This window comes from Phodopus roborovskii, unplaced genomic scaffold (genome assembly GCF_943737965.1).
Source record: "Phodopus roborovskii unplaced genomic scaffold, PHOROB, whole genome shotgun sequence".
NCBI classification, from domain to species: domain Eukaryota; kingdom Metazoa; phylum Chordata; class Mammalia; order Rodentia; family Cricetidae; genus Phodopus; species Phodopus roborovskii.
Window position 1 is genome coordinate 10,521,252 of NW_026126434.1, and position 20,695 is coordinate 10,541,946.

The 20,695-nt window shown below is 41.7% G+C and overlaps 1 protein-coding gene across 1 annotated transcript; it reads left to right on the forward strand.

The window, feature by feature from the left end:
* Window positions 1-1,185: 1,185 nt before the first annotated feature.
* On the forward strand, window positions 1,186-19,788 carry Slc25a16 (solute carrier family 25 member 16). Its single transcript, XM_051186811.1, has 9 exons — window positions 1,186-1,427; window positions 3,567-3,659; window positions 6,995-7,128; window positions 8,401-8,464; window positions 10,691-10,812; window positions 11,165-11,231; window positions 13,329-13,491; window positions 15,397-15,465; window positions 17,594-19,788. The coding sequence occupies exons 1-9, from the start codon at window positions 1,301-1,303 to the stop codon at window positions 17,748-17,750; spliced, it is 996 nt and encodes a 331-aa protein (XP_051042768.1). The 5' UTR covers window positions 1,186-1,300; the 3' UTR covers window positions 17,751-19,788.
* Window positions 19,789-20,695: the final 907 nt, after the last annotated feature.

Below are 20,695 nucleotides of genomic sequence, written 5' to 3' on the forward strand. Positions count from 1 at the left end.
GCATGGCTACTTTATTTATTTTTAGATTTTATTTATTTTCTACGTATATGTTTTCTATCTGCATGCATACCTTTATGCCAGAAGAGGGCAACAGATCTTACTAGAGATGGTTGTGAGACACCACATGGATGCTGGGAATTGAAGTCAAGACCTCTGGAAGAGCAGCTAATGCTTTTAATCACTGAGCCATCGCTCTACCCCTGGCTTATTTATCTATTTATAAGGGCGTGTGCCACCAATGCCCAGCCTGGCTACTTTATTTTTAAATATTTATTTCATATATATTTATTTGGTATATGTTTTGCCTGGATAAATATGTACTACATGCATGGTGTGATAGTCATGGAATTCAAAGACACTCCAGGATTTCCTGGAGCTGTAGTTATGCATGATTTGTGAGCCACTATGTGGCTTCTGGAAACTGAACCCAGGTACTCTGCAAGAACAATGTGCTCTTAACCGCTGAACCATCTCTTCAGCCCTCAACGTTTCTTACCGTGTGTGTATGTACGCGCGCGCATTGCCATGGTGGATGTGTGGAGATCAGAGAACAACTTGTGGGAAATCAACTGTCTCCTTCAACTAAGCAGGTCCTGGAGATAACTAAGGGAGTCCAGCCATCTTGCTGGCCTAGCCTTTTCTTTTTCTTCCTTTTTTTCCCCCTCCCTCCTCCCCCCGGACAGGGTTTCTCTGTGTGCTTAGGGACCTGTCCTGAAACTAGCTCTGGAGACCAGGTTGGCCTCGAATTCACAGAGAAGCACCTGCTTCTGTCTCCTGAGTGCTGGGACTAAAGCCATGAGCCACTAACTCCCGGCGCTGGCCTAGCTTTTTATTTTGAAACAGAGTCTCTCTTTGAAGCTCTGGATAGTGTGGAAGTCAATCTGATACCCAGGCTTGCCTTGATCTGAAGGTGATCTTCCTGCTTCAGAATCCAGAGGATTCTAGAATTACAGGCATGAGCCGGAGATAGGGTCTGCATACTGAAGGCTTGAAACACTCAGTTGGCTAACGAGGTGGTGAGCTTTGAAAGAGCAGATCTCCATGAACCTTCAGTCAGTACACCAGGTCTTTGAGCGTGCAAGCACCACGGGGTGATGCCCACTTCCGCCCTAATCCAGGACCCCCTCGGCCGGGACGCAGCTGTCAGTGCGTCATCATTCCGCGTCGCCCGCCGCGCCACCGGCATCATCTGGCCCCGCCCGCCCGGCGACTCTGCTCTTGTCAGAGCCGGCTCCAGCCATGGTGCTGCCCTGTGTTTTGTAAGTTGGCAGCGAAGGTTCGGGACGTGGCGCAGGTGCCGATGGCGGCGGCGGCGGCGGCGGCCCTGGCAGCGGCCGACCCTGCACCCGCGGTGCCGCAGGCGCCGGGGAGCGGAGGTCCGACCTCGCGCCGAGACTTCTACTGGCTGCGTTCCTTCCTGGCCGGAGGTAGGTGTCGCCGCCGGGACTGGGGGACTGGGTTGGAGAAGCCGGGCCGCCGGCAGGTCAGAGCCAGCGGCCGCGGTGACAGCCCGGGACCTCTGCTGCAGCACCCAGCCCGGCGTTTATCTCAGTCTCTTCCGCCCGAGCTAATCCCTCCACCGCCCCCCAGAGACACGCTTAACCCAGCGCCTGTTCCCAGTGGTTGAAAAGAAAAGGTTCCCTTAGGTGGGACGTGATGGGCACCCCTTTCTTTTGCAGATAATCTGAGTGACAGTGTAGGTTTGGATTTTGCTGTTTGCTTCAAAGGAAAACAAATACTGGGGATGGAGGCCAGTTTGCGCTCGCGCCCCTTTCCCGTGTGTGTGTTTGTGTGTGTGTGTGTGTGTGTGTGTGTGTTAAAGAGGAGAGAGGTGTTGAGAATAAGAGACTATTTCTTGTAGCCCCATCACCACCCCAGCCTCATTATGTAGTTGAAGCTGGCTTTGAACTCCTGATTCTCCTGCCTCTACCTCCCAAGTAATGGAATTGCAGGCGTGTGCCACCATCACCAGGCTCTGGAGGCCAGCTTTTAAAAATAGACTAGGATATGAGCTGTCAAGTGCCGTTAATATGAGTTCTATGGATGTAGAGACAGGCAGATCTTTGAGGTAAACGTGGTCTACATAGCAAGTTCCAGGCAAGCTTGGAATGCATAGTGATACTATGTCTCAAAAACAAAACTGAGCCGGGCTGTGGTGGAGCAGTCGGGAGCCAGAGACAGTAGATTTACATGAGTGCGAAGCTATCCTGGTCAACACAGCGAGTGCCAGGACAGACAAACCTTGTCTTGAAAAACAAAACAAAACAAAACAAAAAGCCTAAAATGACTAGGGATATTATGCAAAACTGCCTATGACCAAGACTGGTTCTGGGAATCGTGGTAGACAAGCTGCAATTGCTTAAAAAGAAGTACTGTAGCTGTGGCTACAAAACCAAAAGGTTTACACGTCTCAGATTTCCTCTTCCTTTCTGTGTGTGTAGATGTTTCTCTTACTTCCCCACAATGATTCATTGTTTTTGTTTGTTTGTTTAGTTTGGGTTTGGTTTTTCGAGACAAGATTTCTCTGTATTGGTTTGGAGCCTATCCTGGATGGTTCTGTAAACTATATATGTGAATGAACACACACACACACACACACACACACACACACACACACACACACACACACACACAAAAGAAAGATCTTTTGGCTGGTCATAGTAGCACACTCCAATTCCATTGTGTCTTAATGTGACACATTTGTTTTTTCAAGACAGTTTCTCTGTGTAACTCCAGTTGTTCTAGAACTTGGTTTTTAGACCAGGCTGACCTTGAACTCACAGGTATCCACCTGCTTCTTGAGTGCAGGGATAAAAGGTGTGTGCTACCCACCCCCTTTCTCTTTTTCTTGAGACAGGATCTCTCTATGTAGCCCTGTAGCTCTGGGTATCCTAGATTGCACTATACATTAGGTTGGCCTCAGACTCACATAGATCTGTCTACTTCTACCTCCCAAGTGCTAGGATTAAAGGCATGTATTGCCACTGCCTGACACTTGTCTAATTTTTTTGAGAATGACATCACTCTGTTGTTCAAACTGGCCTAGAAGCCTGTATTTGCAGCAAAGGGAACTCACAGCAATTCTCTTGCCTTTAAGTTCCCAAAGGCTAGTGTGTGTCACCATGTCCTCTACTTGGTCATTTTAGAACCATCCTTTTCGGTAGGCTGCCATCTCAGGTATCTAAGTGAACTTCCTATAAGCATGTCTCTGCTTCCATGTATACCATGTGCCAGTGCAATAGTACAGGCACACATTGTGTTCTTGCTGCATAGTGAGTGAATGATTAATTTCATGGGCAATGGTTGTTTTGATGTTCTAGTGAAAAACATTTCTAGGAGTTTCAAATAGAACTTGCCTTCTGTTCACCAGGCATTGGGGACTGCATTGCTGTATACTCTTAGAGCTTGTTTTTAAGTTACAGGGAATGGGGACCAACCGTCTCATAACCCTATTTAAGCAGCTCTACCCATGAGGACCAAACTTAACCACAGTTGGGATACTGACTGGACCTGGGATGATTTCCCTTTAGGAAGAGATTCTTTCTGACCTTTCCATTTTATCTTAGGTATTGCTGGGTGCTGTGCCAAAACCACAGTTGCTCCTTTGGATCGAGTAAAGGTCTTATTACAAGCTCACAACCACCATTACAAACATTTAGGTGAGTTACAGATGCTGTTCTAGTGTGGGTTTCTGTTGCTGTGATGAAACACCATGACACAAAACATGTTGGGGAGGAAAGGCTTATTTAACTTATGCTGAAGGGAGTCAGGAGCTCAAACAGGGCAGGAATCTGGAGGCAGGAGCTGATGCAGAGGCCATGGAGGGTGCTGCTTATTGGCTTGCACCTTATAGCTTGCTCAGTCTACTTTCTTATAGAAGCAGGGACCATCTGTCCAGGGATGGCACCATTCACAATGGGCTGGGCTCTCATCCATCAATCGCTGATTCAGAAAATACCCTACAGGTCTGCCTACAGCCCTATTTTATGGAGGCATTTTCTCAATTGAGCTTCTCTCCTCTCACATGACTCTAGCTTATGTCAAGTTGACATAAAAAACTATCTAGAACAGATGCTAAAGATGAAAAGGGATGAAACAGTATCTATTTGTTTTCTTGTAGAGAGAGTAGTAAAAAGAGAATTAATGTTTAAGGCCAAACTTTGCAAGGAACTAATATTTCCCTCTTTTTTTGCCTTAGGCCTCCCTATTCAGTTTTGGTTCCTGCCTCAGCCACTCAAATATTCAGAGTATAGGCATGAGTCCCCATAACTGGTTTTTTTTCTTTTATCTATTTTACTTAATTAACTTTTAGCTTTTTGATATAAGATCTCACTGTAACTTAGGCTAGCCTAGAATTCACTCTGTAGCACAGAATGGCTTCAGTTTCATGGCAGTCCTTCTGTCTCAGCCCCGAGTGCTGATATTACTGGAGAGTGCCATTATGCAGTTTATTGTACCTGATTTATGAATTAAAGTTCATCATAAGTGCCCGGCGGTGGTGGCGCATGCCTTTAGTCCCAGCACTCGGGAGGCATAGGCAGGCAGATCTCTGTGAGTTCCAGGCCAGCCTGGTCCACAAGAGCTAGTTCCAGGACAGCCTCCAAAGCCACAGAGAAACCCTGTTTGTACAGGAAAAACATAGTATTCCTGAGGTTTGATACTATGTGAAGTTTTAGATATCCACTGGCCATCTTGGCACATACCCCAGTGGATTCTGCTAATTGCATTAGTGATTCATGTTGATAATTTGTAAAGATATTAATAGGTGGAGTAGAGCTAAGTCCTTTGTCAGTATTCCCAAGGGCAAAAGTATCCTCATATTAAGCAGTTGCAGACTTTTTTAATTTTTTTGGTTTTGGGTTTTCCTGGGTTTACTGTGTAATCCTGGCTGTCCTGGAACTCAACTCTGTAGACCAGGCTGGCCGTAGAGATCCACCTGCCTCGGCCTCCAGAGTGTTGAGATTGAAGGCATGCACCACCATCTCCTGCCTGTCTTTTTGAAATTTTGTTTCTGGTGCTGATTATCGAACCTGGTGCCTCACACATGCTAACCAAGAGCTCTGCCACTCAGCTTTCCCACAGTACCCAGTTCCCAGAGAAGCCTTTTCCTTTTGCTTCCTTTTTTGTTATTTTCTTACAGAAATAAACTTGTATTTAGGCCAGCCTAAGGAACCTTCTGTCATTGTTTCAGGTAGGTCTAATCGTCAGTGCAGTATTTGAACCTCAGGTATATTTAGTACTGTTGTTAATCTTGTTAGGTGGTTTTGGTTCATTCAATATTATTTGCTATGATTATAAACATATTTTTGTAAAGATTTATAGCTGTTCTTATAGTGGTAAGTTTTCTTTGTTGGTTTATTTATTTATCTATTATTTGTTTATTTATTTTTGGTGCAGGATCTCTTTACATAGCTCTGTTCTGTGAAACTCACTATGTATATGATACTGGCCTTGAACTCACAGAGGTCTACCAGCCTCTGCCTTTCCAGTACTGGGGTTAAAGGTTTGCACTACCATGTGCATCTCAGTGATAAACCTTATATTTTATATTAGTAAAGCTTATTATATGATTTAGATAAATGGTGCAGTTTAACTGTTATGTAGAAAGTACCACTTCTGTTGTGGGCTGGAGAGATGGCTCAAAGGTTGGAAGCACTTGTTATTCTTGTAGAAGACCTGGGCTTAGTTCTCAGCACCCATACAGTGGCTCATGATTATCTATGGCTCCATTTCCAGGGGATCCAATGCTCTTTTTTGAATTTTTTGGGCACCTGTCACTCATGTAATACATATACACATAGGCAAAACAGTTGTGTATATTAAATAAAATAAATTGTTAAAAAATTACCATTATGGTCAGGCATGCTAATAATCCTAGCACTTGAGAGGTGGGGGCAGGAGGATCAGGACTCAAGGTTATTCTTGGCTGTGTAGTGTGTTTGAGGCCAACCTGGGTTGTAAGAGAACCTGTCTTAAGAAAACAAAACAAAACACTTATGAAATTATGGGTTCCTTAAATACAGTTTCATTATGAATGATGGTTAGTAATCTCTGTTAGTGTTTTCTATGAAAATTTGAACTTAGATATGTTTATTGGAGGAAGGAGCATTGAGACATACTGTTGTTTATGTTGGTCTCAAACTTATATGCCCAGGTTGACCTTGAGTATACCATCTTCCTCCCTTAGCCTCCCTATGTTGAAATTACAGTTAGGAAAAAGAACAAAACAGGGGGGTCAGTTGATAGCATGTGTCTTTAATCCTGTTTTCAGAAGTCAGGGGCATGCAGATGTCTGCAAATTTTGGACCAGGTGAAGCTATATAGTGAAACTCTCATAAAACAATACCACACACACACACCACACCACCACACCACCACACCACACCACACACAACAAAAACAAAAACAAAAAAAACAAACAAAAAAAAAACAAAGAAAGAAAAAGAACAAAAATGAGGGCCAATAAGAGGGCCCAGTTGGTCAAATGCTTGCCATATAAGTCTAATGACTTGAGTTTGATCCCCAGAACCCATATAAGTACAGAAGGAGAGAACTGGCTCTTCACAGCTGTCCTCTGACTCTACACATGCACAGTGACATGAACACACCAGTGTGCACACATTCTCAAATACACACACAGTAAAAAAAAATAAATACATGCTAACAGAAAAAGGAGAACAAGGGAGAGATGGCTCAGAGGTTAAGAGCACTGGCTGTACTTCCAGAGGTCCTGAGTTCAATTCCCAGCAACCACATTGTGGCTCACAACCCTCTGTAATGAGATCTGATGCCCTCTTCTGGCAAGCAGGAATACATCACTGTGTACATAATAAGTCTTTAAAAAAAAAAAAAAAAAAAAAGAAAAGAAAAAAAGAAAAAGGAGAACAAAACAAAAACAGTTAAGAAAGATTACAGATGTGAGTCACATACTTGACTCAGAGTTAGTTTTCATGGCTTTAATAGTGTTTTTCTTCTACACTTTCTCCATAAATAGGGGTACTTTCTACACTTCGTGCTGTTCCCCAAAAAGAAGGATACCTTGGATTGTACAAAGGAAATGGTGCAATGATGATTCGAATTTTTCCCTATGGTGCAATCCAGTTCATGGCATTTGAACATTACAAAACGGTAGTTGGATTTTTCTCTCTTTCATCTCTTTTAATATTATGTTTAATACCAGACATTTGTTTTTATTTGTGTGTGTGTGTGTGATGTGTACATGCTGTGGTGTACACATGGAAGTCAGAGAACACGTGTGGAAGTCCTTCCATCATGTGGGTCCCATGGTTTGGACTCAGGTTGTCAGGGTTGGTGGCAAGTGACTCTTCTGCTGAGCCATCCTGTAGGTCCTTACATCATTTGTTGTTTTTAAACTCTTGTCATGTAAAGCACAGGCTGGGTTTGAATGGATGATTATTTGCCTCTGCCTCCCACCTTCAGGAATTACATGGTATATCACCATACTGTGCATTGGATTTTTTCTGGTACTGGGGATTGAGCCTAGGACCTTGTGGACTGGTGATGACATGAGTGCTATGAATCAAGTAAGCACTTTCCCAACTGAGCATCTTCTCATTTCCTGTTTGTTTTGAGATGGGGCCTGGAATTTATTATGTAAGGCTGGCTTGGTGTGTACTATGTACCCAGTGCTGGCTTTGAACTCCTAATCTTCCTTCTCTTCCCAAGTGCTGAAGTTATAAGCATATACCACCATGACCACCTCAAAAGTGTCTTTCAAAAAGATAGAGGGTCAGTGTGGTGGCTCAGAGGGTAAGGGTAACTTTTGCCAAGCCTAGCGACCTAAATTCAATCCCAGTTATTCCCTAACTTCCATGAATGTGCACAATCACACACACACATGCATATACACAAAATAAAATGAATAAAAACTAAAAGTTTTTTAAAAGAGAAACTAATAATATATTAATAGGATTTTTGTTTGTTTTTTCTGAGACAGGATTTCTCTGTGTAGCTTTGGAGCCTGTCCTGGAGCTAGCGCTTGTAGATCAGGCTGGTCTCGAACTCACAGAGGACCTGTCTCTGGCTCCTGAGTGTTGAGATTAAAGGCGTGTACCACTACTGCCCAGCAACTAATTTTTTTACAATTTTTAAAAAGATAATTTTAATGTGTCTAAGTGTTTTGCCTTTATATATATGTGTGTGCATGCACGTGCGCGTGCATGTGTACTGTGAATGTCTTCTGCCTGTAGTAGCCAGAAGAGGGCGCTGTATCCACCGAAACTGCATGATAGTTATGAGCCTTGTGGGTGGTGGGAACTGAATCCATGTCAGCTGCAAGAGCAGTAAGTGCTCTTGACTTCTGAGCCTTCTCTCTGGCTCTTCTAACTATTTTAACACATAGCATAGACTGTCCTTTAATTCAGTGTTTTTGGTTTCTAGTTCATTACTACAAAGCTGGGAGTTTCTGGTCATGTGCACAGATTAATGGCTGGATCCATGGCAGGTAAGAGGAATAGGTACATTTTATATCTGATAAGTAAGTTTTCTTTATATTAAAGTGCTTAATTTTGGGGGCTATAGAGATGGCTAAGTAGTTAAAAGTACTTGCTGCTTTTTTTAAAAAAATAGATTTATTCAGATAGATTTACAATTATTATTTTGAGATATAATCTCACTATGTAGTCCTGGCTGGCCTGTATTTCAATATTTATTTTTATTTATTATTCGTGTGTGTGTGTGTGTGTGTGTGTGTTTACACACCTGTCCATGGAAGCCAGAAGAGGGTGGATCCTTTGGAGATAGAGTTATTGGCTGTGTGGGATGCCAAGCATGGGTGCTGGGTCTTCTGAAAGAGTAGTATGTACTCTTAACTTACACACCATCTCTGTAGCCCCATTTCTGCTCTTACAGAGGACTGGGGTTAGTTCTTAGCTTTCCCTTTAGGTGGTTCATAGTTCCTGGTATTTAGTTCAAGGAGGATCTGATGCATCTGTCCTCCATGGGTACCTGTACTCTCTAGCACATACCCATACACAGACAGATGGACAGACAGACAAAATTAAAAATAAAATCTTTATTTTAAATAAATATTTATTGTTAGCCAAGTACCAGTGATGTACACCTTTAATCCCAGCACCCTGGAGGCAGAGGCATGCAGAACTCTGCGTTCAAGGCCAGCCTGGTCTACAGAGTGAGTTCTAGGACAGCAGGACTGTTACATAGAGAAACTCTGTCTCGATAAACCAAAACCAACCAACCAACCAAAGAAAAAAGCAAAAGGAGGAAATGCAGAGATAGCTTAGCAGGTGGAATGTGGTGGAAGGAGAGAACCAACTCCCACAGTTGTCCTCTGCCTCTGCTTGCACAGTGTGGCCCAGGCCTTTTTTGCATACACACATGCAGATCCACCACAAAACACAGAAACAGAAAGGTAACTTTAAATATTTAAGCTTTGTGTCATGGTGCACACCTTTAATTCCAGCATTCAGCAAGCAGGGGGAGGTGGATCTCTGAGTTAGAGCCAATTTGGACTAAACAGCAAAGTTCCTGGACAGCCAGGACTACATAGTGAGATGGACTAAAGCAACAACAACAAATTAGAGCCAAAATAAAGAAGACAAATTGTCATTAGAATTGAACTTCTTCTAAAATGGAGGGAATGTTATTAAACTTTCTAAGCTAATGACTTGTCTGTGCTCTTGAGTTTGAACTTGAATGCTTTCACTTTTAAAATGAAGATCTTCATGTAAAATTAGTACATGGCTACTTAGCATAGCTCAAGTATATGTTCTGGTTTTGTTGGCTTGTGGCTTTGTTTTGCTTCTGTGTTTGTGGCCTGAGCTAGCCTGGAACTCTCTTTATAACTCACTCTGGCCTTGGTAACTCTCCTGTCTCAGCCTCCTGAATGCCAGCAAGCACATTCTCTCTTTCTTGGGGGTGGATGGGGGTGGGCATGGTTCTTTTGCCTGGACTAGCCTAGACCTCACATTCCAATTGCCTCAGACTCTCAAATGCTGGAATTACAGGCACATGCCATCATGCTCAGCTCTGGTCTGCAAAGTGAATTCTAGGACAGCCAAGACTATTACACAGAGAAACCTTGTCTGGAAAAACAAAACAAAAAAGCTAGATCATGGGCCTGTTGTGGAAACTCAAGCCTTTAATGCCAGCATTTGGGAAGCAGAGGCAGGTGGACCACCACCACCTGTCTCTATTGAGGTTTTTTAATCAAGAGTTTTTGCCACCATAGTGGTGCCTGCCTAGATTCCTAGCATTCTGGAGGCTGAGGCATGAGGTTCACTGAAACTTGGTGCCCAGCCTGGACTACATAGCAAGACAATGTCAAAAAAGCAAAAAATAACCAGGCAGCAGTGGTGCACACCTTTAACCCCAGCACTCAGGGGGCAGAGGCAGGTAGATTTCTGTGAGTTCAAGGCCAGCCTGGTCTACAGAGTGAGTTCCAGGACATCCAGGACTTCACAGAGAAATGCTGTCTGGAAAAAACAAAAAACAAAACAAAACAAACAAAAAACCCACAAACAAACAAAAACCCCCAAGACAAATAAAAAACAAAACAACAAAAAAGCAAAATATAAACACAAAATAAAGGAGTATTTTTTTCATGCCTTAAAAAATTTTGAATTTATTTAGTTGTATGTGTGGGTGTGTATGTGAGTGTGTGTATATCTATATGTCTCTGATTTTACATTTGTGATTCTGTTCTTTTCAGGCATGACAGCAGTTATCTGCACTTACCCTCTTGATGTGGTTAGGGTGCGTCTAGCCTTCCAGGTGAAAGGGGAACACACCTATTCAGGGATCATTCATGCATTCAAGACAATTTATGCTAAGGTATTTCATTGCACTTTCCAAATTTATAGAATGTCTTCTTATATTTAGGAAAACATTGAAGGCTATCTACCTTTTCCTGTATTTGGAATTAATGGTACTAGTTTAAGGGTGTAGATTATAGATTAGTGGAAGAGCATTTACCTTCCCTGCACAAGTCCAGGACCACAGGAAAAAGAGTGGAGGAGGGAGGGAGGATGTTGTTAATGATCACAGCATTAATAATCCTGATAAGTCTGTCCATATTTGCATTTCAGGTGAGTCCTGGGGTTGTTTCTATTGTGTTATGCTTTTATTTGGATGTTCATCATAATGATTATGAATACCATAATCTTCTGGTTTTCTTCATTTAAAGGAAGGTGGTTTCCTTGGATTCTACAGAGGTCTGATGCCTACTATATTAGGAATGGCTCCATATGCAGGTATGATTTAAATTGGGCCAGGCAGGTGGTGCATATCTTTCATCCCAGCACTCAGGAGGCAGAGGCAGGTGGATCTCTGTTAGTTGGAAGCCAGGCTGGTCTACATGGTGAACTCCAGGCCAGCCAGGGCTACATAGGGAGTGTAAGGAGTATTGTTTCCCACCGTTGCCCCGGCCCCAATTAACGCACAGAGACTCTGTATTTGATATAATGCTGTTGGCCAGGTACTAGTTTCTTATCGGCTAACTCTTAAGTATTAACTCATTTCTGTTGATCTATGCATTTCCACGTGGTTTCACCTTACTGGGGAGTGGGACAGGTGTCTGATCTCCCCAGTCTCTCCATCTTGACTCCTCCTTACTCCTTCCTCCTTGTCTCCTAGTCCCGCCTATCTTCCTTTCCTATTGGCCAACAGTGCTTTATTCATTAACCAGTATGAGAAACATATTTACAGAATGACATCTCCCATCAAGGGAGAGATTCCCGTCTCAAAAATAAAGCAGATCAAGGCAAAACTAAATGAAATTTGACAGCATCCTACTTTGTGTTTATGTCATCAGTGTTTTTAAAGTGACAACATGAGAATATACTATCTGGAAATGTTTTCTACTTGATGATGAAGATAGAGTTGTGATTCATACATGGTTATTCAGACCATTGTATAAAAAATTTATTTAGGTACACTGAGTAGAAATGTAATTTTATGTCTTTTTATTAATTTCTGACTTAGTTAAAGCCTTATTAATGAACACTTAGATTTTAAGAATTCAGGTTTGGAGCTGGAGAGATGGCTCAGTGGTTAAGAGTAAATGGCTGCTCTTGCAGAAGACCAGAGTTTGGTTCCTGGTACCCACATAATGGCTTACAATTATCTGTTACTCCAGTTCAGATATCTAACACCCTCTCCTTGCCTCTGCAGGCACCAGGCATGTATGTTGTGCATGTACACTCATATACATAAAATTGTAAGATAAAATAAAGTTAAAAAAGTGTGATGGCACACTGGGGAGGTGGAGGCAGGAGAGTCAAAATTTCAAGATCATCCTTAGCTACATTTGAAGTTTGGCCATGGTGGTGAATGCCTGTGATCTCAGCTGCTTGAGAAGTTAAGTAAGAAAACTCAGCCTGGGAGTTTGGGGCCAACCCAGGAAATAACAAGAACCTTTTTCTCTCATTTCTTTTTTTGTTTTATTTTTGACCTGAAGCTCACTCTGTAGACCAGGATGGCCTCAAAGTCACTGAGATCCACCTGCCTCTGCCTCCTAAGTGCTGGGATTAAAGGTGTGCACCACCAATGCCCAACTTTGATTACATCTATTTATTGTGTGTATATGTATATAAAATTATGAATTATGGGTTTGTTGTGGTGGTGCATGCCTGTAAGGAGTATGGTTTTTCCACCCGCCTCCCGGTCTTGTCCCGCCGCTGCGCCAGCCCCAAATAACGCACAGAGACTCTGTATTTGATATTATGCTGTTGGCCAGTTACTTGTTTCTTATCGGCTAGCTCTGTCTTAAGTATTAACCCATTTCTATGTATTTCCACGTGGTCTTACCGAGAGCGGAGGAATGGAGGTTCTGTTCTCTCCCTTCTCTCCATGCTGCCTCCTCCTTGTCTCCTAGTCCCTCCTATCTTCCTTTCCTATTGGCCAACAGTGCTTTATTCATTAACCAGTATGAGAAACATATATACATAATGGCATCTCCCATCACATGCCTTTAACCTCAGCCCTTTGAGAGGCTAAGGCCAGCCTGGTCTATATAGTGAGTTCCAGACCAGCCAGGGTTACATGATAAGACTGTCTCAGAATCCCCCTCACTGAATTTAAACGTTGGAATACTGTTTAATTCTACCTTGGAATACTGTTTAATTCCCCGTCAATGCACAGTATATTAATGTGTAGAAACCAATACTATATTTTTGATAAGTGGTAATATCTTTAAATTAGTATTTGTAGACATTAATTAAATATCTTATATTAAGGCAATTATCATAGACTAGGAAATACATACTTGGTTCCTTCAGTGAACTCATTATGACGTAAGGAAGTTCTTTTTCTTGGTTCATGTTATGGTGAGTTTATATTTTGCTTTTCAGGTGTGTCCTTTTTTACCTTTGGTACCTTGAAGAGCGTTGGGCTTTCCTATGCTCCCACCCTGCTTGGCCGACCTTCCTCTGATAACCCCAATGTCTTAGTTTTGAAAACTCACATAAACTTACTTTGTGGTGGTGTTGCTGGAGCAATAGCACAGACAATTTCGTAAGTGTCTCAACTTCAGTCGTCATTTCTCTGTGTTGTGTCTAACACTGTTAGTCATCTTATTCTCTCTCCACAATGAAGTATAACTTGATTTTGATAAGAATTAATTTAATACTTCTTTCAGATATGCCTTCATCATAAGTATGTTATAGTAATTATGTGATGGTTGATTACATTAATCTAAATCTTCCCAGTTTCTGTGGATTCATTTGAATAAAAGCAAGAGAATCACTTAAATATGATGATTCATTTGTTCTCATCAATTTGCCCACAAGATTTTTCTCAAGTTTGAGACATCTAGTGCGTGTGCATGTGTATAAAAGTCCTTAGCATTAAATCTTGAAAATCTGTTTTTGTTCCAGATAGTATATGAATTACTGTAAGTTTCACCAAAGGGAAAATAAAATTGCTGGCCCAGCAAGGCCTCTTTTGTTTAGGTTTTGTTCTTATTTTTAATTATGTATATATGAGGGTTTGTGCATAAGGGTACAGTTCCAGAGGCTAGAGGAGGGTGTCAGATCTGGAGCTGGCATTACAGGTGTTTGTGAACCACCTGACATGGGTGCTCAGATGGAACTCAGGTTCTCTGAACAGGAGCAAGCATTCTTTTTGTTTATTTGTGTGTGTGTGTGTGGTGTATATTGTGTTTCCTAGTGGATGATCTTCTTATTTTTTTGAGATAGAGTTTTTCTATGTAACAGCCCTGGCTGTCCTTGAACTCATTCTGTAGACCAGGCTGGCTTGGTGTGTCACCACTGCCTGGCACCCAAGCTGTTTTTATTGAAACAGTACAGTGTTTAACTGGAGTTAAATCTGCTAGCATGTAGAGGGAACATTCTAATAAATGCAGTACTATATTAAAATTGGAAAGGTGCTGGGCAGTGGTGGCAAAAAAAATTAAAAAGGCAGTATTAAGAAATTTCTATAAGCCAAGAAAGATCAAGTAGAAAGAAATAAAAGTAAGTGGCTGGAAACTAAGGAACAGGGATTCTTCAGGGAAAGAAAGTCAGAGAGAGCCTTTGTGATAGTGAAGGGCGGGTGTGTCTGGAGCACCAGGGAGGCAGCAGGAAGGGAGTGCTGTCACCATACTCCCCAAGCCAGAGTCAGCTCAGCTGGATAGGACGCTCAGGACCAAGAATTGCCCTAGTAAAGCAGACTGCAGATTCAGATGGAAGCTGATGATGCTGTGGAAGATAAAGGAGAGGGTATCTGCTTTACTGTGGGAACCTGACTGGACCACAGTTCTGTGACAGTCACCCTATATTCTAGACCTCTTTTTGACTCTGTCACCTCCCTTTCCTCACAATTGACTCCAAGCTTAACCTGTCTTCTCTTTCTCTCTATCCCCTCCCTCCCCCAACTGGTCTTAAACTTGTTAATTGTGGCTGAGGATGGCTTTGAACTTCAGATCTTCCTGCCTCCACCTGCAAAGGCAAAGTGCTGGACTGTGAAGCTAGTCTTTTGTCAGACTTACTTTGGACCACCAGCCCCCAAATAATGACATGGAGGCATTATTAATCATGAAAGTTTGGCCTTTAGTTTAGGATTGTCCCCAAGTACCTCATAAATTAACATGTTTCTATTAATCTATATTCTGCCTTATGACTTTTACCTCTCCTCCATTCTGCACATCCAAATCCCTCCTTGTCTTACTGATGACTGCTGCAGTGCCAGATTCTAACCCTGAGTTCCTTTTTAGACCCAGAAGTTCCACCTATTCTCTCCTGTATAGGTAATTGGCCACTCAGTCTTTATTAAACTAATCAGGTGCCTCAGGCAGGTGAGGTAGCACATAGACACATCTTCATGCAACAGGAATGCCATTGGATATGGGACTTTGGTTTCAATGGTTGTCAAATAGGAAATGAGAGATTATTTTTGTCTTTAATTTTTCTGTTTCTTTAGTTACCCATTTGATGTGACCCGTCGGAGAATGCAGTTGGGGACAGTCCTACCGGAGTTTGAAAAGTGCCTGTAAGTGTTCTGATATCTAACTGTTTAGAAATGTAATGTTTTCTTTTAAACATTTATGTCTTTTTGTTGTTGTTTTCTAGACAGGGTATCTTTGTGTAGCCTGTGAACATACTAGATGTAGCTCTGTAGATCAGGCTGGCCTCCAACTCAGAGGGACTCGCCTGCCTCTACCTCTGAGTACAGGGATTAAGGTGTGCGTCACCACCACCTGCTTAATTTCTTATTTTTAAAGATAATATCTCAAGTAACCTTCATTGGCTTCCAACATTTTTTGTTTTGTTTTTTTGAGACAGGTTTTTTTTTTGTGTGTGTAATAGTCCTAGCTGTCCCGGAACTCACTCTGTAGCCCTGGCTGGCCTGGAACTCACAGAGATATGCATGCTTCTTTCACCTGAGTACTGTAATTAAAGGCCTGCGCCACCATTGCCCGGCCTATGATCTTCCTGTCTTTAATTTCAAGTGCCCGAGATGAGGGTGTGAGCCTTTTAACTGGCTTGATGGTTGGTCTGTTGGTTTTTGAGACAGGAACTTACTATATAGTACTATCTGGCCTTGACCATGCACCATCCTCCTGCTTTACCCTGCTGTGTGCTGTGATTAGAGGCATGGACTACCCTCTGCTTAGGAACTGTGATATGTAAAGTCAGTAGGAAGACAGGGCTCTTGTCTCACCAACAATCTTGAAAGCCAGCCAGTCTCCCCAAGCTTGAGTCCTGCATCACCAAGCAGCTGCAGAAACATTGCACTGTAGTGGCAGCCTAATGAGCAGAAGCTCATCATACAGCCTTTGCTTCCATCATTGTGATTAAGGGGCAGGGTTGTCAGCTAACATCAGATGTGGTACAGGCAGCACACTGTGCTAAGGAGACTGAAAGTGCTCTGTAGGATGCTTGCCTTTCTTTCAAAGTGTATTTCTTAGACTTATTTATTTTATGAAGTTCGGTGTCTTGCATGTCTGTATGTCTATGTGAGGGTGTCGGATCTCCTGGAACTGGAGTTATAGACAGTTGTGAGCTGCTATATGGATGCTGGGAATTGAACCCAGGTCCTCTGGAAGAGCAGCCAGTGAGTGCTCTTAACTGCTGAGCCATCTCTCCAGCCCTTGAGTTCTCTTCTCGTTGTGATATGTTAGTACATGTAACCTTTGTCTTCCAAAAGCTATTCCAGATGGTACTTTAAACAAAGTTTCATGTAGGACATTCAGGCCACTTTTTTTTTTTTTTTAAAGATTTATCTATTTTATTATTTTATGTGTACCTATGTTTTGCCTGTATGTAAGTTTATGCACCATGTCTATTCCTGGTGCCTGCTGAGGTCAGAAGAGGTATTGGATCCTCTGGGACTGGAGTTGCAGATGGTTGTGGAACATTATGTGGGTGCTGGGAATTGAATCTGGGTCCTCTGGAAGAGCAAGAAGTTCTCTTTACCTTTGAGCCAACTCTTCAGGCCAGGTCTCAAACTTTGATTTAGCAAAGGCTAGCCTGTAACTACTGATCCCCCTGTTCCCATCTCCCAAGTGCTAAGCTTATAGGTGTGCACCACCTGGATGCATTTGTTTGTTTGTTTGTATGTATGCATGTATGTGTTTGTGTTTATATATGTAAATATTTATGGCTTTCTTTGAGACGGGTCTCTTTCTGTAACTCAGGTTTGCCTGAAACTACTGTTTTAGATTTTGAAGTGCTAGTGTTACAGGTGTGAGCAACCACAGCCAACTAAACCTCTTTTAAAAATGCTATTATGGGCCTGGTGATGGTGGTGCACTCTTTTAATTCTAGCACTTAGGAGGCAGAGGCAGGTGGATGGATCTCTGAATTCAAAGCCATCCTGGTCTACATAGCGAGTTTCAGGACAGTCAGAGAAACCCTGCCTCAAAAAACCAACCAAACAACAACAAACAAACAAATGCTACTATGGGCTGGGCCCGGTGGCAAAGTCCTCTTTCCCCAGGCAGGATTTGGAGGCAGAGGATTACAGTTCAAAGCCAGCCAAATATAGAACAAGATTCTGTCTGAAGAAACCAACCAACCAACCAACCAACAATAAACGAAGCTCTTCTAGGTTCTGAGCTGGTCTGGTTTTGTCCACTCATGAATAGCTACTACATCATTTTACCACTGTCTTTCAGTACCATGCGGGAGACTATGAAGTATGTCTATGGACACCATGGGATTCGGAAAGGATTGTATCGTGGCTTATCTCTGAACTACATCCGCTGTATTCCCTCTCAAGCTGTGGCTTTCACAACCTATGAACTTATGAAGCAATTTTTCCACCTTAACTAAAAGAAAAAATTATGACTTGCAATGAAGTTTTTCTCAGTAAATTCTCAGAAGGAAATATATATAAATGTTACCTTAATTGTGAAGGAAACCTTACTTGAGGGGGCATTGGCCCTGTTACAGGAACCACTGGGGTTTTAATACTTGATTTCTTTTGGTTTTTAAAATCATAGATCAAACGTGCTGAGTGTAATTTTTTTGTTTTGTTTTTGATGGGATCTAGATATGTAACCCTGACTGGCTTGGAACTGTGGAGACCTGGCTGGCCTCAGACTTGTGGCCATCCTCTTGCCTCTGCCTCCCAAGTACTAAGATTCTAGGCATGTGCTACCATGCCTGTTCTAACATACTTTTTAATGCCAAACACTATACCTTAGAACCCTGAAAAATCATCTCACACCAATGGTGGTAATCTGTTGATCATTTTAAAGTACTACTTGGATGGAGAGGTAGGTTCCTGTTGGAATTCAAGAGACTGTCATTAGTTTTACCACACTTCTTAATTGTTATTGTGATTATTGAGGTGGGGAGGGACTAGAATCAAATCTAGGGCCTTTTGCATGCCAAAAACTAAGCCACATCCCCAGCCTATAATTATGATTGTCTTTTTTTCTTCTTTTTTCTCAGTACTGGGGGAATTGAACCCATGGCCTTGCACATGCGAAGCAAGCGCCATAACACTGAGCTACATCCCTAGCCCTTTTCTTTTTTAGTGAGGTGCTGGGAACCAAACTCATGCATGCTAATTGCACACTACCAATGGCCTACACCCCTAGCCCTCTTAATACTGCTTGTTATTTCCCCCCACCCCCTCCATCCTTCCATTCCTTACGCTGGGGAGTAAACTCAGGGTCTCTCTCACCTATCTTGGTAGGTAGATAAGCACTCTACCTCTGAACTACATCTCCAGCACTCTGCCATTTTGTAGTGTTATTAAATCAGCAGACTTAGTTTATTGTAGCAGAATGAGAAGTGAATATTTAAGTTCTATGAAACATAGATAGCCAGCAACAAAGTAGTGTTCTTGTTATGTTTCTTCTTAGAATTCTTCTCCGGTTGATAAAAGGATACCCTTTTCTCCATTGTTTTGAAAAGTTTTTCTTTATTTTTATTTTCCTTTCTTTGGGGATTGAATCTAGGACCTTTGTGCATACATGCCAGGCAAGTAGTGTACCGATGACGGAGCCACACCCTCAGCTCTCTTAATTTCTCAATAAAATTAGTAGTGTTTTAAAAAAGTAGAGACTTAATCAGGTTCTGTTCAAATGCTATTACCAGGTACTTTGATTTTTAAGAGTTTTAAAAAGCCACTATATTTCCCAAAGGCAGTAATAATGAACATTAAATCTCTCTGCTCTTAAAAGGAGAGTAGCATTGTAGATGTTTGTCTTAAATCACTTGATGTGTACTAGAAAATTTAAGTGGACCATGAATATAGCTGAAGCGATGTTTCTAAAATATTATGTCAAGATACAAGTTCTTCCATGTAAAGTAAGTTTAGTGTGTCATACTCCTAAGTGTAAATATAAAACAAATTTTAAAGAAAGTTGTTTAGAATATGTTAGAGCACTTTTTCTCTTTTGTTGTAAGCATGAGACATGGAGTAGAAGCAGTAGACCCTCTGTCTTTAGAGGTAGTGATTTGTAGACTTGATGTGATTTTTAAGACATTAAATCTAAGCTGCTAATGTTTTTTCTGCATTTTTTTGGCCTGTAAAGATTTATTGTCATATCTTGGTAAAAATGGGATGAATTAGTTTCATTTTTATAATATTTACTTTAAAAATGAACCTGTACTTTGTGACTTTAAGTGTACCAGGAGTGGGATAAATCTGTTTATAAAGCTCTTTTGTATATTTTTATTTCTGGACCATACTGTAGCTAATTATTCCATTCAATCTTAAGGTAATTAAAACCTATAAAATAAATATCTCAGTTATATTATCAATAAAAGAGAACTGAAAATATTTTTAAAGTAAGAAATTGCATTCTATGTCTGTTATAAAATCCATAAGATATTAAAAGTAAATTTTTAATCCTTGTTTTGGTGGTTTATTTATTTGTCATCTGTGGAACCGAGATCAGCCCGAAGGCTTTGCACATTCTAGGTAAACACTTTGCCACTGAACTGGGTCCTCATCCAGCCCTATTTATTTAGTTTTATTTTTCTTATTTAATATTATGTATATGAATGTTTTGCCAGCATGTATGTCTGTGGCCTACAGACATGCCTGGTAGGTATTCCAGAAGTAAGACATAGGACATAGGATCCCTGGAACTGGAGTTACAGATTCTTTTTCTATTGAGCCATTTCTCTATCTCCCTATTTGTTTTTTGAAACCGTCTCTTTATGTAACCCAAGCTGGCCTGACACTTCCTGCCTCTCCTATGCTGGGGTTTTAGATATGTGCCACCACATGAGGCTGATACATTTTCTTTCTTTTTTTTCTTTTGTTTTTGTTTTGTTTTTGGAGACAGGGTTTCTCTGTAGTTTTGGAACCTGTCCTGGAACTAGCCAACTCTGTAGACCAGGCTGGCCTCAAATTCAGAGACCCGCCTGCCTCTGCCTCTCAAGTGCTGTGACTAAAGGTATGGGCCACCAACACCTGGTCTGATACATTTCTTTTTAAATGTTTGCATCATCATCAATTATTATGTTTTTTTTTGTTTGTTTGTTTGCTTTTGTTTTTTGAGACAGGGTTTCTCTGTGTAGCCCTGGCTGTCTTGGAATTCTCTGTATATTAGGCTGGCCTCAAATTTATAGAGATATGCCTGTTTCTGCCTCTTGAGTGCTGGGGTTAAAGGCATACACCACAACAGTGCGGCTTTAAATGTTTGCATTACTGAAGGTAAAATGTTAAATATAAAATATCAGAATGAGAGGGCTGGGGAGATAGTTCAGGAGACAAACAGCTATGTAACTTTCAGATTCGTAGTTCCCACACAATA